Here is a 20,282-nt window from a genome sequence, read left to right as displayed (position 1 = left end):
TTCACATAAAATAATTAATGATTATTTGTTTATTTGGAAGGCAGCAAATGGTCACTGTCCACATGCCAAACACCCATATACAAACTGCTGTTTGGCTAGGTCTATGACGTTTTACATGTCGTGAAAACAAAGCATATATATTCAAATATGCATGCCTTTTTTATTTGTTTTTTTACCCAAAAGCATATGCATGCTTAATTTGCTTCTATCATCCCTTATGTCTTTAAGTTCTTGCCACAAGTTTTAAGAGATTTTAATAGATTTGCATTTGGTTTTAACCCTTCTATTAAGTTGGAAATTAAGGTTTAAATCATCTAATTTTTTTTGGTTATCAATTTTTATAATGTTATTAATAAGTCTAAATCGAAAACATCATTAGTTGCTTTTGTTAATTAAAGTAGTCTCGTGAAATATTTTAAAAATAATTTTAAATGTTCGATTGTCAGATAAATTTATTATTAATTACACATAATTTATTGAATTTTTATGTGATTTTGATTGTGTGCTTGAATATATAAATAAAAAACCTCGTCATTGCTTTAACAGTAGCAATTAATAGTATTATTACCTTGGACATAAATAGAAACTAAGTTATGCCATATTAACATGGATTAAATCTCAACATCCGAAATACATGAATGACTAAAATGAAAATTAGATAATTTTCATTCACAACATTCAATGAAAGAAGAACATGATGAGGCAAATCTAGGGGTAATCTGGAGCCATATTCTCAAAATAAAAAAAATAAATTATGTTGGAATCTTTTAAAATAATGAAATTATAAATTAATATATAATAAAATTATATTTAAATTTTTCAAAAAAATTATAATTTAATTCCAACATACTAATTTATATATATTTTTTGTCTTCACTCGTGATCCTGTGGTCCTATACCTTAGTCATGTTAAGCGTTAACTCTCAAGAGAGAGAAGGAAGAGACAAGAAGTTAAAGTCTCAATAGCTGTAAGGGAGGGACCAAAAACCTCCATTAAATAGTAGCTAAAAACATGCATGACTATCTCTAGTGTATCAAAAAAAAAAAAAAGAAGCTTAAGCTCTTTTCCTTTCCTATATATAAGCTTAATAGTTTTCCAGCAAAGGCAAAAAAAAAAAAAGAACCCTAATTCAATATTTCGGTTCATCTCTTGTTATTGTCTTTCTGGTATATATATATATGTTGGTTTGAGAGGTTGAAGCTGCCAGCATGATCTGGTGATTAACCTAGCTATCACTTTTTCTTTTTTCCTCCCTTTTTAAGTATTTTTTTTCGACCTCTTTAGTGGTATATATGCAGATTGAAAGACCAGTTTTGGATTAAATTTCTTGAGTTATTTTCAGGGTTTAGTTAGATATGTCTTAATGGGGGAAACCCTGCTTGAACTTTATAGCTTCATAGGTATGGTTTCAACATCAGATCATCTTGCAGCTTCAATCACTCACTCACCAACAAAAGACAACTCTTTTTTATCTAGCTATTTATGGATACATTTGTGATTTTGGCTCCACCTTCATTCCAGGTATAAATCCTTCTATTCTTTACTCAAAATTTTCCCTACAACTTAATGAACTTTTTCCTTGATTGATCTGGTGAGAAATTGCAGTACTTTCTGAATGTGTTCATACACACATGAAAGCCACATGCATAAATCTGTCCTGTCAGAATCAAATTAATATCATAAAACAATTTCAGCTTTATTATCCTTATGCATGTTAGACACCTCTTATTTAGTATTGTCATGTTGCCTCAGCTGCTTTGCTTGTGTTGTTTTGCATGCCTATATGCCTATATGTGTTTTACTTTCCCTAGTGGTATTATCACAACCAACAAGTAAAACAAAATCCCATTACACAAGACCCACATGATTGCTAATCAGACAATGCCAGTTTTATAATATTGGGATAGTGGTGTATCAGCATTCAGCACAAATAAAAATTTGTAGCTATACATGTTAGGGGACCAGTTTCATATTTCATCACCCACCAATTTAATACACTTCATTTCAATATATATAGTAAAAACCATTTCATAGGAACATGATAGCTGATTTAAGTGTTACTCTTAAATATTAATTGGAATTACTGTGGCTTCTGTGATGGGTTTTTTTTTTTTGTGAGTTCATATTCTTCACATGAACATTAGCACATGATTTTGGGACAAAAGTAGGTAACATTTTAATTTGTATGGATCAGACAAAAAACATTTATGGACATCTACTATATGTCCCTAAAGTTATTCGGCAGGTTTTGTTATATTCTAGTCTGTTCCATGAAATTGAACCACTCAGAAAACTACTTACATGCTAATAAGTATTCTAATAGTTTCTTTTTTTTGTACCTTTGTCTTTTTTTCTATTTGAGTGGGTCAAGTTTCACTTTTAGGGTTTCATTGTCTCAAGGTTTGTAATTTAAAATTAAGGATCCCTACATGGCTACTATATATATATATGTATATATGAAAGGTAATTGATGAATAATCATTTTAATTATCCCAACCCCATTTTTTTAGTTGTTTTAACTTCTTCTTTGTGTACTTAAATGGAAAAATCCATATTCACCAATCCCACCTTAATCAATCTGACAGCTACTTGGATGGCCTGCTTGCTATAGCTGATATCATTCAATATATCTATATGCATTCTCAATTTTTTTATTTTTTTTTTGGGGGGTGGGGAGGGTCTAGCTGCTACATAAAGTTGAGGTTATGCCCAAGATTTATTATATAGAGAACATTTATGGAAATATATATTATTTGAGAGAAGATATGAAAGGGAGTATCTTAAACCTTCACTATCATAAATATTACAAGGATCTATGACATATATATTATATAATGTATTACACCACCATTTTTGGACAGGTGTATTTGATAATAATTGATGAGGTCTTATTATAATTAGTGCAATATGTTGTTGTTGGGGTGGAACAGGAACTCATAAATGGAGGGTAAGCAAAGCTAGTTGACACTTGAAAAGAACCAAAAAAGAACGAATAATGGTAGTACATCTAAGGAAATGATTGATGGCTTGAGCTCTTAATTTGTCATTTTGATTAGAAATTAACATCCATGTTTGGTTTTCACTACTCACTCAATACTGTGAAATTTTGCTTATTAACTACCTTTGTTTTGCTTGCAACTACAAATAGGGTGAGTAAAATTCGATTCGATTCGAAACAATTGAAATTTTTTTTGAATTTTGAATTAATTGAATCGAGTTATTACTCGAATAACTAATTCAAATTTCGAGTCGAGTTGAATTTTACAATTCGAATAATAGATTGACGTAAATATCTTTTTGGTATCTCGATAATTTTGAAAATGAACAAAATGATCTATCTCTCAACAAAATTACAAAATAAATTTTAAAATTCAAAATATTTATAAAATTTCTTAATTTATATTTTTAAAAATTTTAAAAAAATCTAAAGCATACATAAAAGAAAGTTAAAATTTTTAAAAAATTCTAACATAATAATTTTAGGTCCTAAATAAGTTAATTAATTATTCAAGTTTATCATACTAAACTACTTTTTTAAAAAGAATTATTTTGAAAAAGATTTCAAATATATTTGGTTTTAAATTTATATGCTCTAACATGGAATTAGTTATATTATAACAAGATTTTAATTTGACATGTTTAATTTTTTAATTTAACTCGAATAAGTTCACTCGATTCTACTTGACTTAATTCAAACAAATTTCAAAAAAAAAATTCACTTAATTTAATCAAACGCTCACCTCTAACTGCAAAGGATACTAACGGGCTTTAATTTAACTTTTTTATTTTATCATCCCTACTCTATTTTACCATTGTTTTATCTCATAATTATAGTATTCAATCTTAATGTCATAATAATTAATTTCATCTCCTCACATTGGTTCAAAGCTTCGTGTAACCAACAACTCCAAAACTACATTGAAGATAATAGGCCCATAAAAATACATCATGTTCTTGCTTTACATTTGCAGAGCCCATCAATGGTTTATTCCCATACCTATCATCAGTTTGGGCTGCAGGATTAAAGCTCCAAAGCAGGTTTATTTGCTATGTCTTTCAATTCAATGATAAGTTTTAGATTTGTGTCCAAACGAGTTTTAATTTGATTTGTATGAATATTATTACCAATGGAAAAGGACGTGGGTTTAAGCATATTGTAGTAGTGCATTATCCTCCTATTTATGGATTGAGAATGAGCTATGTGTAATTTTAACTATTGTGTCAAAAAAAAACAAATATAATCAAAACCTATATTGAGCTCGAGTTCAACTTAATAATTAAATTTAGGGTTAATAATATATTAAAATAAAAAAACTCAATAAGACTTGTAAATCATTTAAACCGAGTATTATTAAGCTCGAATTCGACTTGATCATAAATAATTCAAGTTCAAATTAATAATTAATTTAAATTTTTTTAAATTAAACTCGAATAGTTTAGGATTATCATATCTCATTTATGATGTTGCAGAGCATGTGAAATTGATGTCAGAAACAAAATGCAACCTGACATAAAGTTGACACTCCACCCTTCTATACCTTTACTTTTGTTTCATTGGATTGCTCCTTCATCATCGCCAATCTCACAGACAAAAAAAATATCAAGAGAAAAACCCAAAAATGGCACAAGAATGTTGTTGAATGAATCAATTAGTCTGAATTCATAATTAGTGTTGACCACTTTAAAACCCCCCCCCCCCTTTTTTTTAATAATTAGGTGGGGGCTATGGAGTTTCCCTTGTTTAGAAATCAATCATCCCCCTATAATCAAGGCCATGGGAAGTTGAAGATGCTTTCACATGCATCTCCTAACTTTTGCATGATTTCAGCTTTTTTTTCTTCTTAAAATTAACTGTTAATTAAGCTACCATAATCAAGTGTCACATGGTTCTTCTTTGATCTCTATGGTTATCTAACCCCACATATTAAATGTAATTAATTAACTCATCCCAAAGCAATTTAGTCACTCCATTTCTGTTTAATCTACTGGAGTATGCTACCTAATTCCTTACTTCTGTCCCAAAAGTATTTAAACTTTCTTCGAGGAAATTCATATGGGCTATATATATATATATATATATATATATATATATTCTCTTTTTTTTTTTTTCTTTTTTGGGATTTATAACTATACAATCACGGAAAGAAATAGCATCAAAGTTGTGAAATTTGTTTGTGGGAAGGATGACACCGTGGAGAAGTAGGGTCTGTGTGGAGATCCAAGTTGGTGGTGGATTGGTTGATTTAAATGATTCAATAAATTTAGCCATTTCGCAAGGAAATAGATCTATCCCTGATTTTGGAATAATACTTTAATCAGTCTATGATCTAATTAGTCCGACCAACCAATCAATCTAATTTTAAAAATTTTGTTTGTAAGTGTCTCAAGTTTGAACATGTGTCCATGAGTTTTATATTGATATATATGTCCCTTAAGGGACATAACGAGCCTTCTCTTTAAGTTAATAATATGACTTATGTGATGGAGATGTAGAGTATGTGAGTAATAAATAATAGATATCTCATCAAACAAATCTTTTTAGTGAACGAAATGACTTAATCTGGTGAACTTCATTTTTAAGTAATATCTTGTGTATAACAGAACAATAAGTTAATTGAGCATGTAAAAAGATTAAATTACTAGATATGTGAATTAATATTTGTGTATTTTGATTAGTATTTATATGTCTGAAAAAAAAAAAGTTGTTCCCAAAATATACAGTGAGTCAAAATTACTGAAGGAAAAGAGGTGTTAAAAGGGCAGAAAGATCATGCTTGCTGTTTACTCTCTGGTTTTGACTCCCCCAAACCATTTTCTTTAATTTAATACTACCCAAATTCATGTTAATCTCAACTTAGTCAAGGGCATCTTTTCAATATATCTATCAATCTGGAGAGACAGGAAATCAAATACTATATAGTATTTATTTATGAAAACTTAAACTATCTGTTTATAACTAAACAAATAATATGAAAAATATCATCCAAGAAATCAAGGTTTAACCAGTGCCAGAAACATATAGAGATATGAAAATCTGATATATGAAGTCATAATTAAGAAAAGAATCAAAAGTTAAAGATGCAAACAACTGTTCTATGTACCAATATATATATATATATATATATATATTTAGTTTTCTTGTTGATCCCTTTTAACCGTTGGATTAACAAGTGGAAATAAGTGGTAAAACCATGGGTGAAGGTGAGGAAGGAGGTTTTCTTATAGGAGAGTTTGGGGTTGGAGGAAATGTATACGTGAGAGTGTGTGAGTTATTTGTATGAATTTTTTATAGTGGGAAATAAATTTAGTCACGCTTTTTAAGGCAATTAACTTGGAAGTTTAATTTTATACTTTTGATACTGATGATGATGCTATGTCTTAAGATGACTGGTATTCAAAAATTATGTTTTTACATAGACCTCGTATAGTTTTAATAGAGTCTTCAAGGTTCGCAATTTAAGGTTCACAAATTAATTTAAAATTTGTCGATCGATAAATTAGCGATACATAATTTAGATATTAATTTCGCCTTGAAGACATCTGTCGCGCTCTATTGAGATCAGCCATGTGAGGTATAACAATCCCAATATTCTGCGATTATTGACTTTAAGCATTAAAAAAATGGGTTTTTTTTTTTGTTGATCCCAGTATTCTCGAATTACTTGATTGAGGGAAGCAAAATTATATATAATTTAAGATTAAACAAAAGGAGGGAACAACATTGTTATCATTAAAAAGTAAACCATGATGGAGAATTGAAACAATGTAGTGTTCATCACAAAGGAAAGTACTAAAGAAATAGGACTCTCTCAACCACCCTCCATTATATATTTTACATCCTCTTCTTCCCTTACCATTGAAAGAAAAAAAGATGCAGAAGTTTACTTCTTATGTTGTCTTGCTATTGTTCTTGCTTTGTTTCTTTCAAGCTTTTTCATGGAGTCAATTCAACCAAGGTGAGAATTATGAGGGTTCTTCAGACCTTATTAACCTTGAATACCACATGGGACCAGTCCTTGCATCAGCTATAAATTTGTATATAATCTGGTATGGTCAATGGAATCCAACACATCAAGCTACTATAAGGGACTTCCTGGATTCCTTATCTTCTTCTTCTTCAGTTCCTTACCCCTCAGTTGCTGATTGGTGGGACACTGTGAGGCTCTACACTGACCAAACAGGATCAAACATTACAGCTACCATTTCCATTTCGGGTGAGTTTTATGATTCTGGGTACTCCCATGGTGTTTACTTAAGTCGTTTATCGATGCAATCGATCATCAAAGCTGCGGTTACATCTCATTCGAGGCTATTGCCTCTCAATCCTCACAATGGACTTTATTTGGTGCTAACTTCACAAGATGTTCAGGTTGAGGATTTCTGCAGAGCAGTGTGTGGGTTTCATTACTTCACTTTCCCTATCCTTGTTGGTGTAACGGTTCCTTATGCTTGGGTTGGTTATAGTGGAACTCAATGTCCAGGTATGTGTGCTTATCCATTTGCTTGGCCTAAGTACTCGGGGAAGCTACCCCCGAATGGAGGTAATGACATAACACATGCGCCGAATGGGGATGCAGGGGTCGATGGGATGATCAGTGTTATCGCTCATGAGTTAGCGGAAGTGTCGAGTAATCCATTGATTAATGCATGGTATGCCGGAGAAGATCCAACCGCACCAACCGAAATTGCGGACTTGTGTTTAGGTTTATATGGCTCGGGTGGTGGCGGTGGGTACATGGGTAAAGTTTACAAAGATGCTTGGGGAAATGGCTACAATGTACATGGAGTTAAAGGAAGGCGATTTTTGGTTCAATGGGTGTGGAATCCTGTGAAAAGAAGATGCTTTGGGCCAAATGCCATGGACTAGAATGTGTACCATGTATTAAGCTTTAACACTGTTTCCTGCAATCTAAGTTAGTATTAACGCCTATCGAAAGGGGGTTATTAGCCTTTTCGATAAATATTGTATATTTTATAAACTTATGATCCTCTGCTTCTTTAATCTCATTTTTGGTATAGAGATGCAAGAAAACAAGTGTCTATTGATTAACTAGGCCAGTCCAACCAAATAAAATCATTGAATCAGATTTTAATAAACTATTTGAAACCACTATTGAATCAGAAATTAGAACTAATTGAACCAATAAAAAAACCCCAAAATAAGATTTAATCCAAATAACATTTTTTTATTAATTGAATGTTGTTTTTATTAATTGAATTTAAAATATTTAATTTATGTTTGAACCTCGCCCTTAATTTTACTTTACTAATTTTACTTTACTTTTAAGGCTATATCATCTTAGTGCTAATGCTAAATAAAATGGAAACTGTCGAATTAGAAATATTGGATACTATCCTATAACTTTGTCAAATCAGAAACTATCATATAACTTTGTTTCAGCTAAGCTCACGAATTGGAAATAAGCGGACTCGAACCACACATCCACCGCAGGGTAAACCATATATCATTATTGTTATTTATTTTCATAAATTTTTCTAATTTTTTTTCCAATTTTCTGATTTCTTTTTAAATTTTGAACCGTTGTACTGATTAACCCAACAATAGTCTGACCCGAACACCAATCCGATTTAAGATATTGAAATCATTAGGCAATGTATTCAAATTTGCAGCATCCTTATCATTGTGATATCACATACATCAATGATGTAAGCTATGATTATAGTCAAACAATGAAACATATGGATGATTCATTAATGGATGATTCATTAACCATCCTATGTACTGATAATGGAGATGCAAGTAAACAAAGACTCAATATAATAGCAATCGGTCCTATGGAATAGACATGTTCCTATAAAAAAAACGAAATGAAAACATGTCATGGTTGCCACCAATGTTCTCTTACAAAACAAACTACTTCCACCAAACAACAGGAGAAAACTTTCCCAAGTAATAGTCAGCATTGTCTTTAAACAAAAATTCACAATCTTTGTTAGCATGTTCGATCAAAATCCCATGATTAAAAAGAGTAACTAAATGGCATGAACTGTAAAGCTTTGTTTGTTTCTCATGATTCTCACAGATGGAAGCACATACTCATGATATATGACTTCAGAGTTTTGTTACCTAATGATGATCATGTTATGACTGCTAGAAGAAACTTGCCGCTACGTTTCTGCAGCTTTCACCCTTCAATGATTGTAGAAAGTACTTCCACATTAAACATTTTATCATGCATTTCATGCCATGACTCTTGCATGTCGAAGCAGTTGGTGGCTTCCAAAAGTTTGACACGTTCTCTATTACCAAAAATCCAAAAGATGGCTTCTTACTTTATGTCAGGAGAGTCCCATTTCTGCAAAGATATGTACATTAAAACGAGCCTCCACAGGAGGGCCTTTCTCATTTGGCGCTCGGATCATGCCTTTAGTTCAGAGTGCTGATGGATATCTCACCACCAACAGGAGTCAAGTCATTCATCTGTTCAATACTGTAAACAAACTCGCTCTTTGCAGCTCCATCACCATCATTGTGTTCACAGATTTTTGGAGAAGACTCAAAAGTAGAATGGCTTGCATCATTACGGTCTTGAGAAAATCCATCTATCCCAATAGCAGTCATAGCTTGCTTAATATCAACATGCATGTTCCCACAAGAGATTGAAGTCATACTTGAAGTGCAATGATTTTTCAATGATTCTTTTCGACCTTCATCAGCACTTCCTGAAGCAAGAAAGCTTTCTGCATTGAACTGCTCTGAGTTAAAGCTACTTCCCTCCTTGTCACTATTGTTGCCTTTAATAGCAGTCTGGCGGACAGCATTTGGCAATTTAACATTTAGCAATAAATCCTTTTCATTTACATCGACAACAGAAATCCTAATACTTTCAGCATTTTTGTTGACAGAACATTCTGCTGAAGCCACTATTACAAGTTCGGGAGCATCAACTGATACGCCCAGATCAGATGACTCATTCTCACGGAAGTCTGGCCTAATCAGTTTTCTCTTTTTACTTTGGGCGGCTGGTGCACTCTTTTCCTTAAGAGTTTCACAATAGGTCTTAATCTTACCATCTTCAAGATTCTTTCTCACTGCACTACGACGTTTAAAATCGACAAAAGTTGACTCTCCAGGTCTTTGGCTGCTATTCCCCCTGCTGAATGATGTAGACTTCACATTTATCTCCTTTGAGTTCATAGCTGAGCCCTCTTTCCTGGTGACCTGTTTTTGGCTGCTATTCCCCTTGCTGGATGATGTAGACTTCACATTTGTCTCCTTTGAGATCATAGCTGAGCCCTCTTTCCTGGTGACCTGTTTTTGGTTGCTATTTTCCTTGCTGAATGATGTAGACTTCACATTCATCTCCTTTGACATCATAGCTGAGCCCTCTTTCCTGGTGACCTGTTTTTTATCCCTAAAGTTGTCAGCATCATCATTGTGCTTAAGTAACTGCTTACAACTTGTTTTCACCCAATATTTACGGCTTCGATGCAGAATGTCCATGACTTCATTAACTGAAGAATGCCTATCGATGTCAGCAGTCCTAAGAGGGGTGTTACTTTCTGGTTCACGTCTCTTATGAGGCAAAGCCAAGCGAGAGAACACACTCCTTTTCTTCCAGCGATCAGAATTCTGATATGGAGGAGGGCTCAATGAAGTAACTTCATGGTAGTCCACATTTACTGGTTCATGAATATGCTGCTGGCCCTCTTTGTTCTCATTTTCCACCTTCTTGTATATTGCAAATCTTCTATCCTCAATGGTTCTGTTATCATTATAAAAAGATTCACCGTGGGGCTGGCACTCTTTAAACATAAAACCATCATTACCAAATTCAATATCACTTTCACGCTCTGGCACTTGAAAATCATATCTGTCTTGTATTGATGTAGGATACCTGTCAGAAAAGGTAAGAGATGGAAACTTGCTAGGACTGGTTCTATAAGATGATGAATGCTCATTGATCCTGACATTATTTCTAATTTCAGAAGTAACATGTGCTAAAGAGGGCTTCAGAAGGGAGAGATCTCCACAGCATTCTTTTTTAGAGTATTCAGCTGCTAGGTCATCTAAATAGTCAGGCCTTTGCAGGCTAGTCCTGCTGGAGCATTCATATGAATTAGAATAAGGCAATGGAATAAAGTCCCCAGAACCAGAGTTGACATCAGAGGTTATGACTGTCCTCCTAGTCTCTAACAATGAAGGAATTGATTGATTTTTAGAAGTACCAATGACATGACCAACACAACTATCATGACTAGCATATTCTTGCAATGAAGCATGCTCCTGACTGAACCCTGAATATGAGGAGCCCCAATGATTCATAGTAGGGACATCAAGTTCATGAGGAAGACTATTAGTAACAATTGAATCTTCAAAATTCATTTGATAACTAACATTAGAGTTTTGCATCTCCATTGAGGGAAGGAATGCTGAGGATGGCCTAATTGGATCATCAATAAATGAACCTGTTTCTAGAACATGTTTGCTAGAATACACCAGTGGATTAACTTTAGATTGAAAAGAAGTAGGATAAGCGGTTGAGATGGTTGGTGCAAAACCATCATCCTTGTAACATTTTGTTTCAGTTCTATCACTCTTTGCAAACCTAACATCTTTGGAAATGCTTCTGAAATTACCTGAAGAATACCCAGCTGAAACTGCTGGTTGTAGCTCCATACCAGTTTTCCATTCAGTGTCCACCCTGTCACTTCTGGCATATTCACCAGAAACTATGTTCCCTTCAACTTTACCCATAAGATCCCGAAAACACTCATTTAGGAAGGCGCTTGCTTTATGCTCATATTCAACATCCGTGTATGTTCCAAATCTGCCATCGTCAGTTTGTCTGTCATCATTATAGAAAGAGTCCCCTTGGTGCATGGTGGAAATATCTAGTCCATGATGGTTGTCCACACCACATTCACGTGGCATCTGATTATTCATTGGAGAGTTATCAACTAGTCTTCTAGTTTTACTTGTAGAGTACCCACTTGGCCATGCAACTTTACTTCCAGTCAACCACCTCTGAGGTGCCTGATCTTTCATCCTCTTCAAATTGAACAATGATAGAAGCCTTCGGACCTGCACATTTTAAACAAAGAGACAAACATTATAATGTTTCTAAAAGGTGGCATTTCAATTTATCAATCTGGATTTTGATAGCAAAAGGGAAGACCTGATCTTCGGACAGTCCAAATTTAAACTTGTGCTTGGAGAAATAGTTTTCTCTGATAGCATCACGGAATTCATTTTCAGAAAGTGGATGGCAGTTCCACATAAAGATGAATTTTACCTGGAAAAAATTGTAAAGATTAACACCAACTCCAAAAATTCATTCTTCCCATCCTTCTCTGAGAGAGGGAAGGAGAATAAAACACATAAATATACCCATACCTGTGCAGGGTATTGCTTCCCTGATGAATTGAATGCATGAGGCAGAATATTCATTTCACCATCAGAGCATGCTTGAAACACACCATGCAGTTCTCTCCTCTCAAACTCAAACAGGAAAAGAATCATCCCGGCTTTAACCTGTTTCACAAAATGGTACTGCGAATATGGGAGGGCAAAAACTTTTCTTCTAAAACATTCTCTTTTCGTTGCATTGTTCGACATGAAGATGGCGCCAAACTCAGGACAACCTCCAGGAAAACTATTCTTCATTGCATCACCCATTTTGCTCACAAAGACGCACTGTCATTCAATAATAATAATGACAATAACAGCAACCAAATGAAGGGTGTATATGTCTAACTTAATTGCTTAAAGAGTAAATAAAAAACAGAATCATTGCTTCGTTGAAGCTGAACCTATATATTGTAGCCAAGTTCTTTAAGCATCTTCAACCAACAACATACCCCTTCCCCTTACTTCCCCCCTACCTCTTGTTTTCCCTAAGCAAGAAAGAAACTTCTTTACTGGAAAAATAACTCATAACCAAAGTACGTGAATTAGAATTACTATAGTAAGCAAAGAGAACAGGCAGAAGCAACCAAGTATCATATATTTCAATCCAATCACCAGCAAGTTATAATTGTCTGATTTGCCAACTCCCCGACTCAAAAACAGATAGCTGAATTTCACTGATTATTACAAGGAAACACTCAAAAGGGATGAATAATTAGAATTAAAGTTAAATAAGTTCTACTAATTACCAAAGCCAACATAGCAATCCAAGAATTAAAAACACAATAAATAAAATATACATAAATCACAATTATTTCAACAATCAAAACCTACTTATCTTAATCTGTAATCTAAGCAATATAATAACAATATAAAGACTAAAATCTTAAAAGTGAAATGAACGGGAAACCACTACATGCACCACCAAAAATACAAAAGCAACAAAGCTTATCAATTTCTCATAATTATTTTCCGGAGAAAATCGATCAACAACAGATAAACTCAGCAAGGAGAAGATTACAACAGAAAAAAAATAAACAAAATAAAATCAATGATAGAAAAATAAAATGAGATCAAAACCTGAAATAAAGCGAAAGACCGAAGAGTTGGTAATCGGCGATTTCAGAATCTCGAAAATGAAAGATCAAAACCACGCCGCATTGATATTAAGCCTTAGGAAAATTAAAATTTCATTACAGTTTTTTTTAAAATAAAAAAAAATAGAAGATTTGCATATTAACAAAAAAAAAAAAAAAGAGGAAGTTACCTAGACGGGAAAAAAGGAGTTTGGTAGAGTAGATAAAGGGCCGGAAAATGGCGTTGTTTTAAAGTTTAAACGGAAGTTTTGAAAACAAAGACGTCGCTATGTTGCGGAGAGAAAGCGAAGAAAATAAAAATCTTTCTCTGCGCTGGAGTGGGTATGGTATTTATATATGTGCTTGAGTAGAGGTGGCGGTTTTGAGCTTTTCTTTTGCAGCCCTTAAATTAATTAAAAATGGTAAAACTTTGGTTTTGGTCCATCATTTATGCTTCAATTTTGAGATTTAGTCTCTATTTCTTTAGATTAAATCACTATTCGAGGCCTAAACTTGGAAATAACTCCCACATCGGCGCCTGAATTTTTTTTTTGTTCAATTTGATTCCTGAACTTGGTAATTATTCTCATGTTGAAACCTGAACTAGACAATTGTTCTCACGTTGGGGCTTAAACTTTTTTTTACATTAATCCATAAACTTGACGATTGTTCATATATTGGAACATGAATTTTAGGATTTTCAAAGAAATATTAGGCACTATCTTAGACCAAAAAATTTAGGTCCTAATATGAGAATAATTATCAAATTTAAAAATTAATTTGGACTCAAAAAAATTAAACCCCAATATGGATTTAGCTAATAAGTTCAAGCCTCAAAAAATTGTTTAATCTTTTTCTTACAATGTTTAGTTTTACCTTAAATCAAAGGAAAATATAAGTTTATGTACATTCAAATTCCTATATTCTTAAATATTGCAATAATAATGATTAAAATTTAATATTTATATTTTAATTCAAGATAAAATATTTTTCTAATTTGTAATGCCATTTGGAATAGTTAACTATTTCAGTACTATGTATTTTTTGGTATATTGCTTTCTTCTCCTCTAAACTTCAATCGCTAAAAAAAAAGAAAGCCTTTGCTTCGTGAGTGGTGACCACCGCCCTTGTTCCCTTTCATGGTGGGGGCATCCTCTTTCTTCCTCCCTCTATTTCTTTCATTTGGTGCTGGAAATCCACTACCGGCAACAAGCAATCGGTTTCTGTCCATGCCCTCCTTTGTTCATTTTCGGTAGCCAAAATTATACACCAATAAGAAATTTTCTTTTAAGGTTTATTATTTTTATATAATATCTAAAATTATTTATAATTCTTCCCAAATCTATAAATAAAAAAATAATGTATTTGAATGCACTTAAACTCACGTAGTCTAATATTTATAATAATATCTATATCAATCGAGTTAAGATTAAATATGCTAAAACAATCAAAATTATAATGTGATTTATATAATAATAAAATAAATAATTTAACACATTATCTGTACTTTGATGCGCCTTTTTGCTTTTCTCCCTGTGAGGCAGGGGAATTCCATTTGTAACATTGAAAACAATTGAAAACTATTTAATGGTTTGTTTTTTTTTTACCAAAATTAATATTTTTTATACATAGAAAGTATTTAATGCTATTCATTGAATTTTATTTTTATTTTTTATCTTTTCGTAACCTTACCATGTCACAAGGTGTAAAAGAAACATTTTAAATTATTTGTTTTATTCACGATAGGGTAAAACTATATTGTTGGTGATTGAATTATAAGTAGGTTCTTTATTTTTAAATAGAATTATAAAAGTTACAAATTTTTATTTAATTATTTGTGCTGTTTTATTACTTAAATGTTAAATGGTTGATAAAAAGATTATGTGGTTTTTAAATTCACATAATAATTATTTTATCATGAATTTGTCTATCTTATCTTGGAATGTGTAGGGGTGTGCATACGTTAAATTTCAGCAAATATTTCATGAATATAGTAATCAATACTGAGAGAATAGGATTCAGAGAAAGATTTAAAACAAAATTATCGAGAGAATTAAGATAAAAGAAATAAGTTTGAATTGAAAAGAAAGAAATTTAGAAGAGTTTATATAGGAAAAAAATATGGCTGATGGAGTGTAGCCATTGAAATTGTGATCGGTGGGGGGAAAATTACTGTTGTCTTAAAAATTATATGGCTTGTTTTTATTTCTCTCTCAACAAACAACATATCCTGATAAATATATATATATATATAAAAATCTATTTACTTAAATATTAAAAAATTCAGCATATTTCATTAATTTACTGAACACCCTATGTGTAAAAAAAAATAGTATGCAGGTTTTTTTGAGTAAATTATTTAGTTAGTAACTAATTTTAGATTACTTTCATTTTGAAACATTAAATATGAATTATTTGAGTTGTTTTCATTAAAGATAATTTAGAAACATAAAATAAAAATATAAAATTTAGGAGAATATTAAATTAATTAATTTCAAATTCATAATAATAAATCGGTTGGTATTATCAAAGGATAATTTTTTTCAAAAATCTATTTAATTTATTTTAATGTTTTGAAATTTAAATTTTAATATAAAAAATAGATTTTTTGCAATGGAATAAACAGGTGCAATTTGAAAAATTTTGTATATTATTTTAGTTTCTATTATTTTTCACTTTAGTCCTTGATTTTTTTACCCCATATCAATACTTAAAAAAGATATTTTTATGTGACCAAAATAAAAATGATGTAGAAGTTGGGCGACCGAAATGAAAGTGTAAACATGATGTGGCATATATAATTAGCTGACATTAGAGATTTAACACTTGAGTGACTAAAATGAAAGTATCTTAAAATTTGAATGTCAAAATTGTAAGGATTTCATTTTGAGTGACCAAATTGAAATCACTCTAAAAGTGAAGTGGCCAACTAAGGAGTTTACTCTTTTCTTTTTACTTCCGTTTTAAAAAGGCAATGGGTTGATCCAACGGCCTTCCATGGCTCAAATCTTTATTTTAGTCACCTAAGCCCAACCCATCTCTCTAAAGCCTAACCTTCTTCCCCAACAAGAAACCTTTTTCGATCTATATACCATCTTCAAACAAATGCAAAATAAGCTGTCCTTGTTTCGTTCCATTCACAAACACCCCCAAAGTAAATCACTTTTCTTTCTTTACAATCTTCATTTGTTCAGGTTTTTGAAGTTTTCATACCATGGGTGACAGTCAGTATTCATTTTCTCTCACAACTTTCAGGTAATAATCCCTTTCTTATTCTACTAACCTCATTAATGAATTGAATTTAGAACTAATTTTTGAATTATTTTTTTTTCTTTTTTGTGCTTTCGAACAGTCCTTCGGGAAAGCTAGTTCAGATCGAGCATGCCTTGACGGCGGTCGGTTCGGGTCAAACATCTCTTGGAATCAAAGGTTTTTTTCTTTTCAAATTTATTTATTTTTTGTTTTTTAAGTGATCGGTTTAGGGTTTTACAACTAGTGAAATAGTGACTAACTGGTTAAATATTTATGCTTGTAAATTAATACATTGGGCTTAATTTGACGATGGGTTTTAAATTACAGCTGCTAATGGGGTTGTAATTGCTACCGAGAAGAAGTTGCCTTCAATCTTGGTTGATGAAACTTCTGTGAGTAGTTTGTTTCTTACAATATACTTGGCCTTTCCATCTGTATTTTTTTTTCTTTACTTTTGGATTTTTAGACAACTTCACTTTTGCTGTTTTAATCTATTACCTTCTAGAAAATATGAGAGAGTAACTTTGTATGTTAATTGAAGAATGAAAATGACTGACAACTACTGCCAAGAGTTGGGTGCGTGGGTGTTATAGTAAGGCATATTGCACTCTAGGGAGGGAACTCAAGTTCAAACCCTGGAGATAAAATTGTTGTTGGGAGGAGCAACCATGAATCTCGAAAGTATTAGTCTTCATGGACTGTAAAACAGACAAGAATGATACATTGGTCATACCAAAAGAAAATGACCGACTACTATATTGCCTCAACCATTTTTGTAGTTCTGCTTCCAAGCTGATGAGTGGTTATTAATCAATGCGAAATGTGGTTGTTTGCTGTTTGCTTTCAGGTTCAGAAAATACAGTGTCTGACTCCAAATATTGGAGTTGTTTACAGGTTTGCTTTTCATGTCTTCAATCATATTGAAAGCTAATTTCATTAGTTCTTTCAGTATGGGTTATATAGAATCTGATTCACAGATTGCTGATATAACTTACATGTTTTAAACTTTTAATCTTGCTACTTTCTGCTGATGTAACTTGTCTATTTTTTGACACTTACATCTTTTTCATCCTTATATTGTGTTACTGTTCTTCAGTGGCATGGGTCCTGATTTTCGAGTTTTGGTTCGGAAAAGTAGGAAGCAAGCAGAACAATACCATAGGTTGTATAAGGTATGTTTGGCTCTTAATGATAATTAATTTACTTATTGTACTACTTCACCTTGCATCTAGGAAAAATTAATATCAAATCACATTATGGTTGTAAACTTGCAATCATGATCTGTTGGTCACAATAGTCTTTATAAATTTTATTCAATAACTTTACTTCCTAGTTTCAACATAAAAATTTATGTGTTCTTCTACCTTGCCTGGTTTTTTAATATGTGCCAATTTTGTTTGCAGGAACCAATTCCGGTAACACAACTTGTAAGGGAAACTGCAGCTGTTATGCAGGAGTTCACTCAATCTGGGTAAGAAATATGTTCTTCCACACACGCACAAAAAAAAAAAAAGAGAAAGAAGTAAAAATAAAATAAACATAAACATAAAAACTATTATCCATACCTTTTTACTTCTCCTTTCAGAATTTTATCAAAGAGCTTGAGTTGTTTGGTAGTCTCTTTTCAGTCAAATTCAGGCTGTGCTTTTCTTCATGTTAGCTAGTGGTTAGGGGGAAAAATAGTTTTATTTGGCCAAAAAGAAAGTAGCCCGAGTCTAATATAATTTCTTTTTAAAACTGTTGTCCTTTGAGATAATGTTTCCTTCAAATTTAATTTTGGCCTTATGATTCTGCCTCATGTATGGGCTGAAAGTGAAAGATTTGAATGAACTTTTTTTTTGATAAAATAGCACGTTATAGTTCATTACCTTTTTTGCATACCTTGGTGCTACATTTTGGGTTGATTTGGATTAGATAAAAAACTGAAACTGAAACTCTTGCAATCCTTTGGACTTAATAGTTAACTTTGATGCATCATTTTCTTTGTAGTGGTGTAAGGCCTTTTGGTGTATCTCTACTAGTTGCTGGATATGACGATAATGGTCCACAATTGTATCAGGTATTGCTCATAGCTAATATTGGATTCTTTGAGGCATTGCGTAGAATGTTTTATGTGCTTTCAGCTGTATGAATCTGTTACTTTTTGCTAGGTGGATCCATCTGGCTCTTATTTCTCATGGAAAGCCTCAGCAATGGGGAAGAATGTCTCTAATGCAAAAACATTTCTTGAAAAGAGGTACCTGCCATTGATTCTAGTTTTTATAGTATTCAGAACTAAATCAACTGAAGTTTCCTCCCATATGTTATATTCTACCAGTGATGGAACTGATGGTGGTATAACCATCAGTAGTAGTCTTAACTTTTCTTGTAACCTTCATATAGATGGTTACGGCATTCAATTTTGTCACTGATGCTCAATGAGTTTATAATGGGAGTCTACCTTCTAGATGATAGGCAATCATTGCATAATTAGGGAATGATATAGCTAGCATGACATTTTATTCAGCAAAGGACTGTACTATAGCTATGCATCATTTCGAGAATTGAGTTGGACTTTCTTTTAATTTACATTTCATTGCCGTTGAAACACTGCAAATGAAATTGATTATTGTCCTTTTTTGTAGATACACTGATGATATGGAACTTGATGATGCTGTCCATACTGCTATTTTGACTCTCAAAGAGGGGTAAGTCAATTTTTAAATTTCTTCCACCTGCTTATCAGTTCAGGAAGATCTATAATCTGTATGTTTAGAACCTTGGAAGAAAATGTTGGTCTAAGGTAGTCTATTGTGTGGTGCATCTATACTAATCTTACAAGTCGTTTCTCAATTTTGCAGATTTGAAGGACAAATCTCAGGGAAAAACATTGAAATTGGGATTATTGGAACTGACAGAAAATTCAGGCAAGCTCCTGCTTTAACCCTTTCACCCTTCTCACTTAAACTTTATGGTGGCGTTATGCTGATGCAAAAAATGACCTTTTGGCTTTATGAAGTGCCAAAAGTGTTCCTTGTGAAATGCAATTCTGAAAGCGGCGCTGTTTTACTTGCAATCAGCACCAATATCTTGCATGTTGCAATTACAGTTATTGTCCATTCAGTTTTATTTCTGATTTTAAAAAATGATTGTTTCTGCTTCTTTTTTCAATCATGAAATTGTTGGTTTTCTGGCGGCTGAATGACTCTTGTTGTGCATGTTGTCTTGCAGGGTGCTTACCCCAGCTGAAATTGATGATTATTTGGCTGAAGTGGAGTAACTTGTCTTCTTATTCCAGACTTATCTACAAGTGTTTATTTTTATGTAACATTTGTTTTGAGACTTTCCAATTCGGTCAAATGTTGTTAGTTCATCACTGGAATTGAACACAAAACTTCACCAATGTCTGCATGATGCTAGAACTGTAATCGAATGAGTTATAAAATTTGGGTTTACTTCAATTGGTCTATACAATCACTTTCGAGATAATTTAACTTTGAATTTATGCGAACTTTTTTTTCTCTTTATTTTTTGGTTTTTAGCCTGTACAATAAAAGAGAAAAAATGATCTCCAATGAGAAAAAAGAATTTTTATCCTGTCTGT

General features: G+C 32.5%; 3 protein-coding genes and 1 long non-coding RNA gene across 7 annotated transcripts; 3 read left to right on the top strand and 1 right to left on the bottom strand.

The window, feature by feature from the left end:
• Positions 1 to 893: 893 nt before the first annotated feature.
• Positions 894 to 4,214, top strand: LOC108489034 (uncharacterized). Its single transcript, XR_001871890.2, has 2 exons — positions 894 to 1,522; positions 3,973 to 4,214. It is a non-coding gene; the product is annotated as an uncharacterized LOC108489034 (long non-coding RNA).
• Positions 4,215 to 6,614: 2,400 nt separating this feature from the next.
• Positions 6,615 to 8,036, top strand: LOC108488558 (protein EXORDIUM-like 7). Of its 2 annotated transcripts, XM_017792845.2 has the most exons (2): positions 6,629 to 7,482; positions 7,579 to 8,036. In XM_017792845.2, exons 1-2 carry the CDS (start codon positions 6,873 to 6,875, stop codon positions 7,866 to 7,868), a joined length of 900 nt encoding a protein of 299 aa, XP_017648334.1. In that variant the 5' UTR covers positions 6,629 to 6,872; the 3' UTR covers positions 7,869 to 8,036. The 2 variants fall into 2 exon arrangements, with proteins under 2 accessions (XP_017648333.1, XP_017648334.1); XM_017792844.2 differs by having other exon boundaries at positions 6,615 to 8,036.
• Positions 8,037 to 8,780: 744 nt separating this feature from the next.
• Positions 8,781 to 13,816, bottom strand: LOC108489616 (uncharacterized). Of its 3 annotated transcripts, none has more exons than XM_017794281.2 (5): positions 13,639 to 13,816; positions 13,452 to 13,543; positions 12,360 to 12,859; positions 12,142 to 12,258; positions 8,781 to 12,047 (listed from the first exon to the last, which is right to left on the bottom strand). In XM_017794281.2, exons 3-5 carry the CDS (start codon positions 12,639 to 12,641, stop codon positions 9,390 to 9,392), a joined length of 3,057 nt encoding a protein of 1,018 aa, XP_017649770.1. In that variant the 5' UTR covers positions 12,642 to 12,859; positions 13,452 to 13,543; positions 13,639 to 13,816; the 3' UTR covers positions 8,781 to 9,389. The 3 variants fall into 3 exon arrangements, with proteins under 3 accessions (XP_017649770.1, XP_017649771.1, XP_052875601.1); XM_017794282.2 differs by having other exon boundaries at positions 12,360 to 12,659; XM_053019641.1 differs by having other exon boundaries at positions 12,360 to 13,543.
• Positions 13,817 to 16,566: 2,750 nt separating this feature from the next.
• On the top strand, positions 16,567 to 20,152 carry LOC108487245 (proteasome subunit alpha type-2-A-like). Its single transcript, XM_017791540.2, has 11 exons — positions 16,567 to 16,702; positions 16,800 to 16,876; positions 17,027 to 17,091; positions 17,547 to 17,593; positions 17,796 to 17,871; positions 18,103 to 18,170; positions 18,689 to 18,758; positions 18,850 to 18,935; positions 19,324 to 19,386; positions 19,540 to 19,605; positions 19,910 to 20,152. Exons 1-11 carry the CDS (start codon positions 16,662 to 16,664, stop codon positions 19,956 to 19,958), a joined length of 708 nt encoding a protein of 235 aa, XP_017647029.1. The 5' UTR covers positions 16,567 to 16,661; the 3' UTR covers positions 19,959 to 20,152.
• The last annotated feature ends 130 nt before the right edge of the window (positions 20,153 to 20,282 follow it).

This window comes from Gossypium arboreum, chromosome 10, assembly GCF_025698485.1.
Source record: "Gossypium arboreum isolate Shixiya-1 chromosome 10, ASM2569848v2, whole genome shotgun sequence".
Lineage (NCBI taxonomy): Eukaryota > Viridiplantae > Streptophyta > Magnoliopsida > Malvales > Malvaceae > Gossypium > Gossypium arboreum.
The sequence above is the reverse complement of the archived record's forward strand: the minus strand, read 5'-3'. Positions and strand labels throughout refer to the sequence as shown.

Excerpts from the sequence above, each read along its gene's own strand:
- LOC108488558 (XM_017792844.2), top strand. The coding sequence starts at position 6,873 with ATGCAGAAGTTTACTTCTTATGTTGTCTTGCTATTGTTCTTGCTTTGT.
- LOC108489616 (XM_053019641.1), bottom strand. The coding sequence starts at position 12,641 with ATGGGTGATGCAATGAAGAATAGTTTTCCTGGAGGTTGTCCTGAGTTT. Across the intron at positions 12,259-12,359 it reads GGAAGCAATACCCTGCACAG|GTAAAATTCATCTTTATGTG; the intron begins GTATGGGTATAT and ends AATTTTTTCCAG. Across the intron at positions 12,048-12,141 it reads TTGGACTGTCCGAAGATCAG|GTCCGAAGGCTTCTATCATT; the intron begins GTCTTCCCTTTT and ends TAAAATGTGCAG.
- LOC108487245 (XM_017791540.2), top strand. The coding sequence starts at position 16,662 with ATGGGTGACAGTCAGTATTCATTTTCTCTCACAACTTTCAG. Across the intron at positions 18,759-18,849 it reads ATGGTCCACAATTGTATCAG|GTGGATCCATCTGGCTCTTA; the intron begins GTATTGCTCATA and ends ACTTTTTGCTAG. Across the intron at positions 19,387-19,539 it reads ATTTTGACTCTCAAAGAGGG|ATTTGAAGGACAAATCTCAG; the intron begins GTAAGTCAATTT and ends TCAATTTTGCAG.